Source organism: Harmonia axyridis, chromosome 2 (genome assembly GCF_914767665.1).
Source record: "Harmonia axyridis chromosome 2, icHarAxyr1.1, whole genome shotgun sequence".
NCBI classification, from domain to species: domain Eukaryota; kingdom Metazoa; phylum Arthropoda; class Insecta; order Coleoptera; family Coccinellidae; genus Harmonia; species Harmonia axyridis.
Genome location: NC_059502.1, coordinates 20137783 through 20153682, shown reverse-complemented (window position 1 = coordinate 20153682; position 15900 = coordinate 20137783). Strand labels below are relative to the sequence as shown.

The 15900-nt window shown below is 33.2% G+C and overlaps 1 protein-coding gene across 11 annotated transcripts in view; it reads left to right on the top strand.

Moving 5' to 3' along the window:
• Positions 1 to 2613: 2613 nt before the first annotated feature.
• The window catches only part of LOC123674157 (protein argonaute-2), a 33610-nt gene continuing 20323 nt past the window's right edge, over positions 2614 to 15900 (top strand). For 3 of the 11 annotated variants that reach the window (XM_045609066.1, XM_045609067.1, XM_045609061.1), the window contains exons 1-2: positions 2615 to 3147; positions 11291 to 11433. In XM_045609066.1, coding sequence (XP_045465022.1) covers positions 11295 to 11433 — 139 coding nt within the window. In that variant the 5' untranslated portion in view covers positions 2615 to 3147; positions 11291 to 11294. Of the gene's footprint in view, positions 3148 to 3403; positions 3421 to 11290; positions 11450 to 15160; positions 15320 to 15900 lie in introns of those variants that run through there. The other 8 variants (XM_045609070.1, XM_045609071.1, XM_045609068.1 and 5 more) reach the window with 5 other exon arrangements.

The window sequence follows — 15900 nt, the reverse complement described above, 5'->3', positions numbered from 1 at the left end:
TGTGGCTGTACCCACTATATTTGGATTTCCTAACAACCATGTTCGTAGATCAGTGGATCAGCCGCCACGTTCTAATATGGAGGTGGAGGGTGTATGTGACAGGGATCATTGATGGTTCCATCAGTGATCAGGGCCGCCACAAGATATTTTGGCCCCCTGGCAAAATAAAATTTGCCTAATTTATCTGAATTTTTTTGGAAAGTTCCTCTGTTATTCCTCTCAGGCATCTTTTCAATTTCATATGCAATCGTATATTTCAACTTAAAATCACCTAGTCAAATTTATCAAAGGACCTTTTTTCGATTTCATCAAAAAACACTCCGCATTATTCAAAAATACGAAGCTCTATAAGTCTATAGTGAAAAAGACGACAAAGTTCTTGAAGGTGCATTTTACTACCAAATTTTATTTTCTAAACTATGTATAGTTGAGAGCTCCTATTTGACAAAAAAAAATTGGCCCCTGATAATTTTATTATTTTACTTTAAAGAGTGGTATTTTCACTAAGAAAACATTTTTGTGTCAAAAAGTATGGTAAACTTTATTATTATTAATTTCAGCAAATTTCAATGTAACAATTGTTTCGCCAAATTGTGACTTTATCGAGATTACGTTCAATTGAAGATCCACTATTTGAATGGTAAAATATATGATTTACCCATAGAAATGGAAGCACATTTTTTATACTATTCTATTTGAAATGAATTTTCATTAATTGGGGATCTAATCCACCCAAAAATTATACTTCATATTCAGGTGATATTGCAATATATCAATAAAATCAGTATTTGGTTGTGTGTATGAATGTTGACTAAATTCGAATCATTATGTGATGATATGACGATTTATTTTTACTGGTTTGCCATATATTGAAACAACTTTCCAGATTGCCAGAATGAAAAGTTTTCGAATATTTATTTGAATAAATAAAGCGCATTCGCCATTTTGTAATTTTTTTTTTCGCGTTGCATTATAGGTTACTTTGGATCAAGTTCACCAATAGATTGAAGAAAAAGAAAAAGCAGTCACTATTCTTGTATGTAAAGGGTGTCCCAAACTCGATGTTCACTGAAAGCATCTCGAGAACTACAATAAGACTTACACCCAGTCGCAAGAACGTGCATTAAAATTTAATCCCGTCATTAAAATTTTAATCCTCCAGTATGAGCAGCCCAGTTTAATGAAGGATTAATTTTAATGCGGCATTAAATTTCAAATAACGTTCTTGCAACTGGGTGAAAGGGAAAAAATTCAAGGATCCCCGATCTCTTTTTTTGAAATAATAAGATATCAGAAAGTATATCATAGATATCTTGATTCGTTCTTGAGTTACAGGGCGTTTTTGAAAAATGACTGTTTCAAATTTTTCGCTATATCTTGGTTTTTGTTCGAGATATTCGAGAAATTCTTTTTACGGTTTATATGATACTCTCAACAGGTCCTAGAGAAACTGTCGTTTCAGAGATATAGCGCAGATTTTAAGCCGCGGATTCGTCAAAAACATCTTTTTATTTAATTAATTTTCTGTAATTGTAATCAAGTCTCAATACTTGATTACAATCGAAAAAAACGTTGAATCACGTTATTTATTCTCTTGATTTGACTTTTTGTCCGATTCCCTCTTTAGAAAGTTAACGAAATAAGAATTGATGATAGGTAGGTAATTTGTACCCCAAGTTCCATGTTTTTTTTCGAGTAAACTGATTCAAAGAAAATTCCCAAAAAAAAGTTGTGGCCACTTAAAACCAATTATTTTTAAGATTGTATAAGCTTTGGGCATGCATCAATAGAATTTTTGCAGTCTAATAGTTTTTTACTCAGTTTATTCTCATAAGAATCAACTCAGAGATTTTTTGAGAAATCGAAAATCCGCTATAACTTGCAATGAGCACTTTTGACCACTAGTTGACTCAATTTTTCGCAAATGACCTACATAGGTACCTAGGTATACACTCACCGGCAAAAAAACTCGACCACCTTAAATTTGACTGAATGTCCTTAATCATCGATTCATCTATTTCAATTGTTTATACTCCAAATTAATAATAAATTCTTGGGTATTCAAACAAACTCCAGAAAAGTTTTCCAAAAAGTTCGAAAGCTTATTTATGCAGGATGAAAAAAATCTGTATTTGTAGTATGTACAATTTTTTATTACACTGTGGAACAGTTTGGGAAATTTTTCCGAGTTTTTTTGCCGGTGAGTGTATGTATATCAGTATCATTATATCAGAGGTTAGTAATTGTGCTGTTACGACATATATTAGGTAGGTAGGTATACTGATTGCTTTTCTAATATCAGATCTTTAAACTACTATAAAAATCGCGTCAGAAGAAAACATTGAATTTGCTCATTATATCAGTTTCATTGAATACTCATAAATCGATATCCAAATCACCGCTCCAAACTGGTCTAACTACTCAGGATTTACTGCACTCGAATAAATTATATTTGCATTCGCTAAATGGTTATCAGCTCGGTGCCATTAAAAAGTTGACGATTATTGAATTGGCTGCCATAAATCCGACGCAACGTCAAACCCGCGCCGAACGACTAGCCAACGAGGGAAACGTAGCATGCGCAGAGCGTGCGCAAATGAGCCAAATCCTAAATCCTGCCACCTTGAAATCCAAAACAAGTGTCATCCAAAAAATGATGGGAAATGTGGAAAACTAACGCGATCCATCCGTAATCAATTTAGCAGTGACATCGCTATTCGCGAAACGCACAAGTTGCGTTATACAACGCCGGCTGTCATTCGGGAATTGTCTGACAAAATGCGATTTTTGTGAGGAGGACGAGCGTTGTCATCCGAATACGACTTCATCAGTTAGCCTTGAATCCGTATTTTGGTTTCACTCAAGTGTTGGGATAGGGCATGAACTTGAGATAAATTTCTTGTTGTCGCGAGTACATCCAGTGATGGTCTTTTCGTTGCGAGAATTCTAGAATGTCGTTTGTAAACGCGAATATCGCGCGGTATTTTGTGCCGTGTAAGCCGCGAAATAAAAGTTGAAATTCGTGCGACCCAGTGACTTTATTCGGGTGTGTAGTGCGATGGTCGCAGATTGTGAGAAATAATTACGAAAAGAACTTTCGGTACCTGTCTGGGACAGTACCATTACTTCTGGTCGACTGCATACAAAGTAAGTTTACATACGGTTGATTTTCGTATCGCTTTCCCGCTCAAATGGATTTTCCACTTGCAGTAGGAAACTTTATTCACATTTCTTATCGCTCAGATGCAGTAATTAAAATGGTGAACCCAATTGCAAGCATGACGTGTAAAGTTTGTACCTATATAACTTAATACGCATTATTTTGCAATTGTGACAATTTCCCGAATGCACCTAATTTTTTGTTGTTTGATCGTGTCCTCGAGATATCAGGCTGTATTTACATAATTTTCCTGCTGATTGGTAACTCTATTTCAATTTTTATCCGACCTCATTCTAGAAACTCATTCTGTTCTCAATTTTTTTATTGTTATCACTAATAACACCATTTCAATCATTCATATGTTCATATCTCAGAACGCAGTTGAATGCTTGCAACCCCTAAAATGATGTAATCTAAATGGCGTAAGATATCTCTCAACCATATCTAGATCGTTTAATGATTAACACCAATCAGTTGCTATTAAGATACATTGTACAGATCACGCTACAGATTCAACATAAAAAGTTTATATTCTCCACCAATATTGAACTAAACGGAAGGTGAACTTGTGGTATATAATGTTACCTATACTCTGTACATCATCGTACATTTCATGACTTCATGTTGTGAAACTTATGTGTTATTTTTGTTAGTCTAATGATTAAAGTAACAAGTTTTAGCTTAAAAAAATGTTTTCTCTCAGGTTATAAAAATTGAAGTTTTTTTTACGCTCATCTTTTTTGAATAATTTTGATTTTATGTTGAGCCTGAATTTTTTTAAAACTCAAAAAACAATTGAGCAGTGGTTTAGTCGTTTACAGAAAGAGTTACTAACAATACTAACAGCCACTCAAACTTGCCATGTGTGATACTGTGATGTGTGAACCGCAAGTTGTTACTTGCTTGCTCTGTTTACGCTTTGCAAGTTTAGTGACTAGTTTAGTAAACTAGTCAAAAGTCAAATGTAAACCAAGCTTCTTTTTCCGACCAAGAAGGTTGCAGCTCAGAAAGTCAATGTTGTCCCTTTCCCTAAAGTCAAGTCCAGATTTGCAAATTGAACATTGAGAATGTGATTGAGGTACATAAGCTCAACGTAGATTAATAAATAATATTTATTAATAAATTGCGAGCCTCTTTTTATCGAGTTGAGAAACCGATGCAGAACGATCAAAAAGGGTTGTTATGTTTTTTGAGCTCGCTGTTCGGATAACAGATATTATTTGAACGCTGCTTATAAAGGCAGAAATACTTTTAGCCTTCTTATGTGTCTCTGTCGCCACAACATGCAGATGTAACGCTTCTAAACGCTTTGGGGTGGAGTTTTGCGTGGGTTTTCGTTGAATGGCCAATTCGATATCGAATTGTTGCGTAGAGTTGCGTAGAGTTAGGTGGCGACACACATGTGTGTTTCTGCCTCAGATCACAGTAATAAACATAGAGAGATAGAGGGAACATACATTATTTCATTTGAATAGGTAAATAAAATTTGACAAATGTAGCGGAATCAAAACACATGTCTTCACTACAGGGTGTTTCATAATATGAAAAGAAGAAGAGAAGAAAAGTCTCTATTAACTTACAACCTAAAACGAATCATTTTACTGTTGGAACTGAAAAAAAATTTGTTTTTTGCGAATATCTCCGGAACCTATTTGTACAGAAAATAGCTTTCGTAAGGATTTCCTAATAATAATTCATAATAAGCTATGTTTTGGTCGGAATTTTTTTAAATTCTTAATTAGTAAAGGTTTTGAAGGGGTAGTGGGTGTTTTTCTCCCCAACTTCTACACTAATGGAAAAAGTACGGTTTTTGTGACTACCCTTTGAACCGCCATTGTTTTCTACACAAAGCTCATTTTGGTCATACGCTCTAAAGCAGTGGCGACGCCAGCTTTCAAAAGTCAGTCTTAATACTCTTAATTGGTATAGGTTTTGAAGGGGTAGTGTGAGACATTTTAGGATAGTGGGTGTTATTAACCTCAACTTCAAAAAATTGAACATGTTTTTAACATAGAAGTTGATTTTTCTCTAAAACGGTCGACTTAAGAGAGTATGACCAATAGTACCTTTTTTGTGTAGAAAACATTGGCGGTTCAAATAGGCGCCTCAAATACCGTACATTTGCATTAGCGTAGAAGTTGGGGAGAAAAACACCCACCACCCCTTCAAAACCTTTACCAATTAATACTTAAAAAAAAGCCGCCCAAAACATAGCTTATTATAATTAGAAAATGCTCATGAAAGCTGTTTTCTGTATACGATAAAAGGTTCCAGAGAGTTAATAGAAACTTTTTTCGGAGGAAAGAACACAGCCTATATGAGCCAAGATGCTTAAACCTGGGTTTAAACAGATATAAAAGAAATAATAATTATTCTTCCTACCAAAAAAATAGGAAATGAAAAGAAATATCGATTAAATTATTCAAAAATTCATATCTAACTGAAAATCATTCTAATTAATGGACTCTATTGTACAGGGTGGGCAAATAAGCGAGGTAAGCGGCTATATCTCAGGAACCACTCATCGTAGAGACTTGCGGTAAAAAATTTTACGACTAAAATAAACAAGAGAAAACACTGGAAATTATTTTGAAGTTCATACCTCCACCGCTAGGGGGCGTAATAGCTATCGTCGAGTGGAAAAATGCATTTTACTCGAAAAATTTTTATATTAAGTTGGAAAAAAAATATCATCACTGTAAACCTTGGAAAATTCTCTATCTGTTTGAATTGTCACTTTCGATTTTGCGACATCAAATAAGGGTGGGGAAAAGATAGAAATCTGACTGATTGAAATGTATGTAACTTCAGTTTGGCTCAACATTTTTGAGCAAATTAGATCTTATTTAACAGACAACATCTTGTTGATCAAGGAAAAAATATACTTATGATGAATTTGATTCAGCTGCTTCCGATAGGGAGCGCTAAGTCAGAAGTTCATTGTTTTGTTCATTTTTTTCTGAAATTTCAAATGTAATGATAGAATTTTCTTAACAGAAACAAAAATTTCATTGAATTTGCATGAAAAAACCTGAAGGTCACAAAGCGATAATTTCAGGCGTTCTGAAGTTATGGCCGAAAGAAGATATTCTTCAACTGATGCACTCCGAAAAACCAAATTGAGTCTTCAAGTTCTAACAGAAACAGAAATCCCATCAAATTTGTATGAAAAAACCAAAAGGTCGCAAAGCGATAGCTTCAGGCGTTCTGAAGTTATGGCCGAAAGAAGACACAATTTAGTTTTTCAGTGCATCAGTTGAAGAATATCTTTCTTCGTCCATAACTAGAGAACCCCTGAAGCTATCGCTTTGCGACCTTTTGGTTTTTTCATACAAATTTGATGGGATTTCTGATTCTGTTAGAACTTGAAGACTCAATTTGATTTTTCGCAGTGCATCAGTTGAAGAATATCTTCTTTCGGCCTGAAATTATCGCTTTGCGACCTTCAGGTTTTTTCATGCAAATTCAATGAGATTTTTGTTTCTGTTAAGAAAATCCTATCATTACATTTGAAATTTCAGAGAAAAATGAACAAAACAATGAACTTCTGACTCAGCGCTCCCTATCGGAAGCAGCTGAATCAAATCAAATTCATCATGAGTATATTTTTTCCTTAATCAACAAGATGTTGTCTGTCGAATAAGATCTAATTTGCTCAAAAATGTTGAGCCAAACTGAAGTTACAGACATTTCAATCAGTCAGATTTCTATCTTTCCCCCACCCTTATTTGATGTCGCAAAATCGAAAGTGACAATTCAAACAGATAGAGAATTTTCCAAGGTTTACAGTGATGATATTTTTTTTCCAACTTAATATGAAAATTTTTTGAGTAAAATGCATTTTTCTACTCGACGATAGCTATTACGCCCCCTAGCGGTGGAGGTATGAACTTCAAAACAATTTCCAGTGTTTCATTTTGTTTACTTTAGTGGTAAAAATTTTTACCGCAAGTCTCTACGATGAGTGGATCCTGAGATATAGCCGCTTACCTCGCTTATTTGCCCACCCTGTACATTTTTAATGATATAATATCATTGTGCACTATATTATTACAACCTGACAATGTCTATACATAAATAACCATGTTGGGAAAACATAAAAATTGCGAAAACTTTCTTTATCTATATTTATAACTCTGTGTCTGCTTCCAAAATGACGATAGAACAAAATTGGTTCATCCCGAGGTTCATCCAATTCAACTTTGAACTTTTGCAAGTTTCAATATAGAGTCTATAGGAGAGAAGTTTAAAAAGAATTAAAAATTATTGTGATAACATTTCTAGAGGGTATCTGTTTTAGATCTTAAAGAGGAATCAACGTTTCCAATTGATTTTGGTTGATTATGATTATAATAAGAACCTTAGGAAAGAAATGTTTTTAATTCTCCGATTTTCACAGTTTACGTTTTAAAACTGGAAATTTTGACGCAAGGTTCATTCACTTCCTTCTATAATAAAAAATTGCAAATAAGGAGCGGTTCGATGGATAAGCAATTCAAGAGACTGTTATTGCGCCTTGGAGACCACGAAATCCTTCATCGGCTTTTGTGCATTAACAAACTTGACCGCAACATTCGAGATCTGGACTCACCCTGAAAATTTAAAGTTGTCAAGTCTAATGAAGTTGTTTTGAAAACGATGTTGTCATCTTCACAAACTAAAAGTTATTACGCTTGTAAAATTCTGAAGATTAGAGTGTGTTTACTGCAATTCAAGATACAACTTCAATAGAACACTCGGTATTATTCAAGTTTCTAGGTTTTTCCAGAAGTTTTTCCATTTGAGAGTTATAGTTTTACAGGTGTTCCTGAAGTGGAGGTACCGGGAGGTACAATGACATGATCATTTTAGAAAGTCCTATATAAACATGGGCCCGCAAACGCTTTGTTTTTGAGAAACAGGGTGTTCAAGTTCGATTTTTTTCATAGCACCTTCCCTTCATAAAATATTTAAACAAATTTGGCATGGATATTTTCAATTTAAAGTTTTCGGATTGCGAAGGATCGTTAGAGATTGTGTCCAACCTTCATTAAATTAAGACGCCACCTTGAGAAGAAGGAAGTTTTTATCATGTGGATGCTAATTTTAAATTCAATTTTATGGGGTGATATTTTTTTGGAACAGTGCCTAATTCTCACAGCTCCCGATTCTTTCCTCCGGTTCTCTTTTGGTGGAACACTGGCAGTTTAGAAAAATGTCCAGTACTACACTTTTTTTTCTTGTAGTTTTGTCGTATCTGCTACTGATTTCGAGAAAAAAAAATTCAGACAATTCGATAGAAATTCCTCAGAAAATTACAAATTAAAATAAAGATCCAATTAGTTAGATATGATGAATAAATCAATTATAAGTTTTGGTACTTATTTACCGAGGTACGTTATTTACCCAATCTGTAGCGAAAATTAATGAAAATTTAATAAATTGGTATAATCAACAAGAAAAAATTTGAACCGAATAGAAACACCCTGTATCCCGAAAAGAACGCGTTTGCAGTATAATGTTTATGGGACTTTTCTCATAAAATCATACGAGGAATCTTTCATTTTTTTATCATCAATTTGGGAAAAAAAGTGTCTGTAGATTGTTTTGTTTCATGTAGCACCAGTAATAAAAAAGTTATGAGAACTTTTCATTTCACGCCATTTTCCAAGTTTCTCTTATAGCTTGAAAACAGTTGCATTTATGAGATTACGGTTTTCACCAAATTATTTCTCTCAAAAATCGAGCCCGAAAATGTGCCACTCATGTTTTTCTAGCTCAAATGGATTCTGAGACTGCCTCACCAGACATTGAATTTGGGACACTCGATACCTACATTAAATTATGTTTTTATGTTTTTAATTATTTTCATCTGAATTGAATTATCAAAGTGACCACGAATGTTTCTCTGAATTATTCCAATTTTCGTAGAATCTTTTCATTACCTTCTTCACAAATAGACTACGTAAACAATATAAATATATGTATTTATGATACATTTACTCCATAAATTTCGTAAAACAAAGGTATTCAATTTTAACAACCACGACAAGGTTGGCTGCCCTTGGTAATTATTCCTCATTGAAATATTTTGCAATTGAGATTAAGGAATAGTTGATATGGAAATACCTATCGTACAATACTTCCCAATCAGTCAAATATGATCTTTTTTTGTAATTGAAGCAACTATTTAGTACTTCGCCATTATGAATTCATTCATTCAACTAGAGTTGAGAATTTGCGTCAAGATTTAAAATACCTAACAAGCTTGTGCAAAATTTCGTGTTGAGATCGCCTCTTCAAAGAAATTACAGAATTCAAGCAGAATATAAAAAAAAACAATATTTGAGGTGAAATTCTGCTTCTACAGGATGGGCAAATTAAGATGTTTTAGCACTACACCCTAGGTGTTGTGCTAAAAATTACCCCCAGTACCCCCCATTTCTACGCCCTTGTCTATGTCATCTGCTATAAAAGCTTTTATAGAAATGCGGGGTACTGGGGGTAATTACCCCCCCTCCAAATTTTCAAAATATAAAATTTTAGAAATCTCGCAAAGACGAAGAATAAAAATTTCTCCATAAAATGAACCAATATTTATCATTTCACTTTCCTTTGAAATCCACTAGGCAGTAAAAAATCGGACCCTTTTACGGATTATGAGTTTAATATCGCTTTCTAGATGAATACTTTTATTGCACTACGAACACGTCTTTATCCGAGGTTTATTATTTTCCTCTATCTATCCGCTTTCTCGGCACCACCTCTTATTTGCCATATGTGATTTTTGCATTCTTCATCGGTATACACTTACCCGTTTTTTTCGGTTTTTTGTATCATTCTCGTCACAAAAATCAAAGAACTGAACTGAGTAATTCGCATCGAAAAGTTGTCTGGGCTGTGTTGTACAATTTATTGTGTTCCATTCAAATTGCACTTCATTTGTGGAGACATCAGTTTTGAATTGACTATATCTACAGGGTGTTCCTAAATTGGAGGTACAAATGAAAATGACAGATCATTTCAAGAAAAAAAGTCCTATTACATGAGTCCGCAAACGCTTTGTTTTTGAGATACAAGTGTTAAAGTTCAAGTTTTTCTCTCATAGCACAATATTTAACTTGAATTGGTATAGATATTCCGATTTAAAGTTTTTACCATGTGATATCCTAATTTTGAATGCAAATATACAGGATGATTTTTTTTTTGGAATGGTGCCCTCTTCTTTCCTAAAGAATTATTTTTTCGTGAACCACTGGTAGTTTAGAAAAATTTAAAGAGAGACTCTGGTTCAGTACTACACTTTTTAGTTTGTTGTAGTTTTGTCGTATTTGCAATAGATTTCGAGAAAAAGATTCAAACAGCTCTCTATAGTAATTCTCAGGAAAATCCAAATAAACATAAAGATCCAGTTAGGTAGCTGTGATAAATACATTGATTATAAGTTTTGGTAGTTATTCAACAATTCTGTAGCGAAGATTAATAAAGATTCGATAAAGTGGTTAAGCATCACAAAAAAGTAGAACTACAAGAAACACCTTGTATCTCGAAAACAAAGCGTTTGCGGCTCATGCTTATGGGCCATTTAAATTTTAAAATCTACCGAGTAATCTCATTTTTCTTCGTCAATCCAATTCAGGAACACCCAGTATAAGAATTGTTGTCGATTTTCAAGAACGAAGCTATGACCCAAAGTTATGTTTTTTTGAATGGGAACACTAGATTTCTGTGCAGATTTTGAAAGCTCAATTTTTACTGATTTCCAAAATATACAACATAGTTTGCATCAATATAAATGAGAGAAAATGGCCAAAATCCTTTTTTCATCTAAGAGTCTCAATATTTCTAAGGTTTCAACTGTTCGTGAGTACAGAAAAATCAGGACCTACCCTAAAAATTTCAAGTCCTTCAGAGAGTTATCATAGACTGGTGGTTGAAGGGCAGAATTGATTTTGACGTCGAATCATGAAATCAAATCCAATAATTTGAGACCCATCTCGGCTCAAAATTCGAAAATTACAGACATTCTGTTACTTGAGAAATTTCTATGCTCAAAATTCGAAAATCCAGACATTTGGGCAAAAACTGATTTAAAAAAATATGCATTTTACTACCATGTAAAATTTATTCATTAATTTTTTTTTATTTTAGAGTGATGTCTCTAGATACTGAGAGAAAGAACCTACAGCCGGGAATTCCCCAGCTCATTCCTGACCTAGCTCTGAGTTTGATGGGACATCGCGCAGCTGGTGTGACCAGTATTAACCATATCAACATGCAACAGCCTGTTAATGGTGAGCAAATTTCTAGGTAAATCTGTCTGGAACTATTTCGTGAAATACATACTTACGTAGATGCCAGATTTACGTTATAATACAAATTTTATATACACTGTGTCCGTAAAGTATGGAACAAATTCATTTTTAGCTAAACAGACCATTTTAAGAAATAATCATGAAACATGTCGAGTTTTATTTTAATTTACCGTATTTTAAAATAATAATCTAATATACAGGGTGAATTACTTTCGAGTAATGACGTCACCGTAATTTTTTTTAATGGGACATCCCCATTTTGTCTCAATTTTCCGATTACTCTAGCTGAGCTGATTCCAAAAATGTATCAAATGGTACAATTGGTACAGGGTTGACAAAAATACAATAGTTTTGTGTGTGCTCATAAAGTAACGCGTAACATTCTCTATTAGTTAAATCAACAATATTTTCAAAAATACTTATTGTCTAGCGGCAATTGGTTTGAATGTAACACCTTGTAGTTTGTTACATTTTAAGATTAATAAAAATGAGCTATTTCCAAACATGTTTGGTACTTGTGGTCTAGCAGACAGAATATGAAAGAAATTATTTCTTATCAATTTAAAAAACATAGTCGTCTAGTTTTTTGTGAAATGTCATTATTTGTTTAGTAATTTATTGGTATTCAATGACAGTTTAGTACTACAATATTTTCGTTATTCGTGAATGTTTTAATTATTGTTTAGATTTAATTTATTATTTTTATCCACCCTGTACCAATTGGAATCAACATGTGATACATTTTTGGAATCAGCTCAGCTACAGTAATCTGAAAATTCAGACAAAATGGGGGTGTTCCATTTAAAAAAATGACGGTGACGTCATTACTCGAAAGTAATTCACCCTGTATATTAGATTATTATTTTAAAATACGGTAAATTACAATGTAAAATCGACGTGTTTCCGGATTATTTCATAAAGTGGTCTGTTTAGCTAAAAATGAATTTGTTCCATACTTTACAGACACAGTATATGTCACCAATGGGGACAAATAATAAAAGTCGCTAAAACTGTAGAATATAGATCATCGTGGCTTTGTCAGTTAGCGGACGTTGAAAATGCATACAATTTAGACCTAATGATGTAGTAATACAAGCTAAAATTAATATAATATGTTGCTTGAACAACTATTGAAATATGTTGTCTCAATTAGCAAACACTCTATATTATTATTGTATTGTTTTCCAATAAGAGGTTTCATTTTGAATAGCTCGCTATCTGGGCAGCTAACTTTTGAAGTTGTCATCTTTTGACGTTTGACAAGTAAAACCTACGCCATTTCTACGCTTCTACAATTCACTACAAAAATATTCAATATTTTGCAGTCACAAAACTAAAGCACTTTTGAATCGTTGTGAAGCATCTTCTTCGCCAGCAATAGTGAAACTAATGAAATATTTTGAGCTGTTGGGATAAGTTACTTAGTTAATTCAAGAATACTAGGGAAATTAAACCCCCCCCCCCCCAAGATTTCCAAAATATAAAATTGCAGAATTCTCGCAAAGACTGAGAACCAAAATTTTTACCTAAAAAGAATTTGAAATTCACACGTCATTTTCGTAATCTCCTCACAAAATTTCAATAGTGTAGTAGTTATCAAAGAACTGAACCCAGTAATTCGCATTGAAAATTTGTCTAGGATGTGTTGTACAATTTATTGTATTTCATTCAAATTGCAATGCATTTGTGGAAAAATCAGTTTTGAATTGACTATATCTACACGGTGTTCCAAAATTGGAGGTACAAATAAAAATTACAGATTTCTCGGATCATTTTAAGAAAAAAGTCCTATAACCTGAGCCACCAAACACTTTGTTTTCAATTTTCGTTGCCCATAGATACTCCATTTTAAAGTTTCCATCATGCTAATTTTGAATGCAAATCTATAGGGTGATATTTTTCGTGGAAAGGTGCCTGCTTTTTTCCTACAGAACTATTTTTTGATGAACCGCTGGTAGTTTAGAAAAATGTAAGAAGGAACTCTGGTCCGGTACTGCATTTTTGGTTTGTTACAGTTTTGTCGTATTTGCTATCGATTTCGACAAAAAAAATTCAAACAGCTCTCTAGTAATCCTCAGGAAAATCCAAATTATTATAAAGCTAGTAAGCTGTAATGAATGAATTAATTTGATAAAGATTTGATAAACTGATATAAGCATCACTAAAAAGTAAGTCACATTAGAAACACCCTGTATCTCGAAAACAAAACGTTTGCGGGCTCATATTAATGGGACTTTTTATTCTAAAAATTATTCAAGGAATCTCTCATTTTCCTCCGTAGCTCTAATTTAGGAACAACCAGTATAAGGTAAGAACAAACGAATTGGTAATAAAAAAAATATTTCGAGCAATTTGGTTCAAACTTCATTTTCTCACATAACAGACATAAGTAAATGTTGTCGCCAAATTTTTTTTTTTCGATTACCCCCCAAGAAAAAAAAAGATCTACGCCCTTGTAAACAAACAGACTGATATGATCTCAAAGATATTCGGATAGTCCGAAATGCATTATGCAAGCGGAAATTTTGAATTTGCTGACCAAAATTTGTTCATCCCACGATCTAGAAACACAAATCTTCTGTACAAAGTACAGATAAACCGTAATTTGTAATGTTAACACTATCTTCTGATACGATATAGTAAATGGAATTCCACAAAGTAGGCCATTACCTATCAATTCTAACTGAAATTAAGTAAATGAATAATCGAATTCCGTAGATTCCTTATCTTCGACAAATAATATACGTCGCTTTCTACTCGTACTCGGTGGATAGCTGGCCCTTACTCTAATTTCTCATTTTCTATTCAAAAAAGAATTTCATGCATGGATTCTAGGCTATTGTGCAAATGCACCTTTTTGACACTAGCTGCGCCTGATCTTCTACCTGACTGTAGCTATTGTCAGCTACCGAGATTCATTAATAACTTTTGAAGAGTTTGAAGTTACTCTGCCATGTTTACCAAAAAATGAACATTAAATAAGCTGTATTAAAAGTCAATCATCATATTTAATTTATTCTCTGAAATTCAAGGGGAATTATAATGAAGGTATCGACATTATACCTTTAAATTATCTTTTTTAAACTATTATTGCCAATAATAGGTATATAAACTTTTGGTGAACGTCAATATATAATTCTTCCACAATTTTCAATTTTGTTTAGGTGGGCAAAGTTCACATAAAGTTCAATTATTGAAATATCACTAGGTTTCTTTCAGTTCTCAAAATATATCGGACTCGTATCGGACCAAATGTCAATTTATATTTGTAAAAAGATAAGAGATCTATTAAATAGTCTACTGCATCATATGTTGCCTACATTTTTTTGTTTTGACATTTCAAACCCATTTTTTTCGATTGAATATTACGATTTTTATGTTATTTGAATGGCTAGTTTACTCGAAAAGTGTAAAAACTTTTAGTTTCAGAACCAAAAACTACTGACGAAAGTCTATTGGTTTGGAATTCACATTTCTTGTAATAATCCGTATGTGATTGTCTTCATATCTCACATAATTTTAGGAGTGGTATGATTCATGTAAAACTCACGGTGTTTTTTATATTGTTGCCTACTGAAACAACTTATGGTAACATTTTCCTTTTTCTCCAGGAAAATATAATTTCCCAACTGCGCTTTGAAATTAGGCTGACAGCTGCAACGCGTGCGCATTTTCGTGCGCTGTGTGAATTTGAGCATTAGGTCGAGAAATCTAGATGACGTCACAAAAAGATTGCAAATGTCTGCGTTGCCTTCCATTTACAAATACTTAAAATAAATACAATTTTCAACAAAAAAGTGTAACCAAAAATCCTGTGCTAGTGTATTTTTTCTATCTTATATAATGTTTCCCGGTTCCGGAGGCCGTAAGTAGCTGATAATTCATTTAGATCAACACGTTTGGCCGAGTTCCATCGTTGGCGTTTATAGCTATGTTGTCATTTGTTTTCGACCCTTTAAATTATATTCGTTTTTATATATCCGTAATCACGAATATAATAGAGAAATTCAATTGATGTGAACTCCAATGTCTCTCCTCTAAGTGTCATTTAGAACTATCTTCTCGAAATCAACAGTTATTTCTGTTCAGGGTTAGATAACCTAGCATTATATCAGTACCTAACGTGTTTTGAAATATAATGTTCTATTTTAATTTGGAAGTCATCGAATTTATTATATTTTATATGTTTTTATGCTTCTCTATATCCTGAAACCAATATAACTGATTTTCAAATTTCCCGCTGATTGAAAGTAGTAATATTTTGGAGGGATTTTCCTCTTCAAGGTGCAAGGGGAGTAAACGAATATTGTTACTAAAGACATTATATACATTATCCTAGAATGATATTTTCTGAAATATCATTTATTTCGGTACCATACATTCCCATAAGAAATGAAAATATTAGCAGAGAATGTTTCCATTGAATGATATTAGTGATGGAAATAA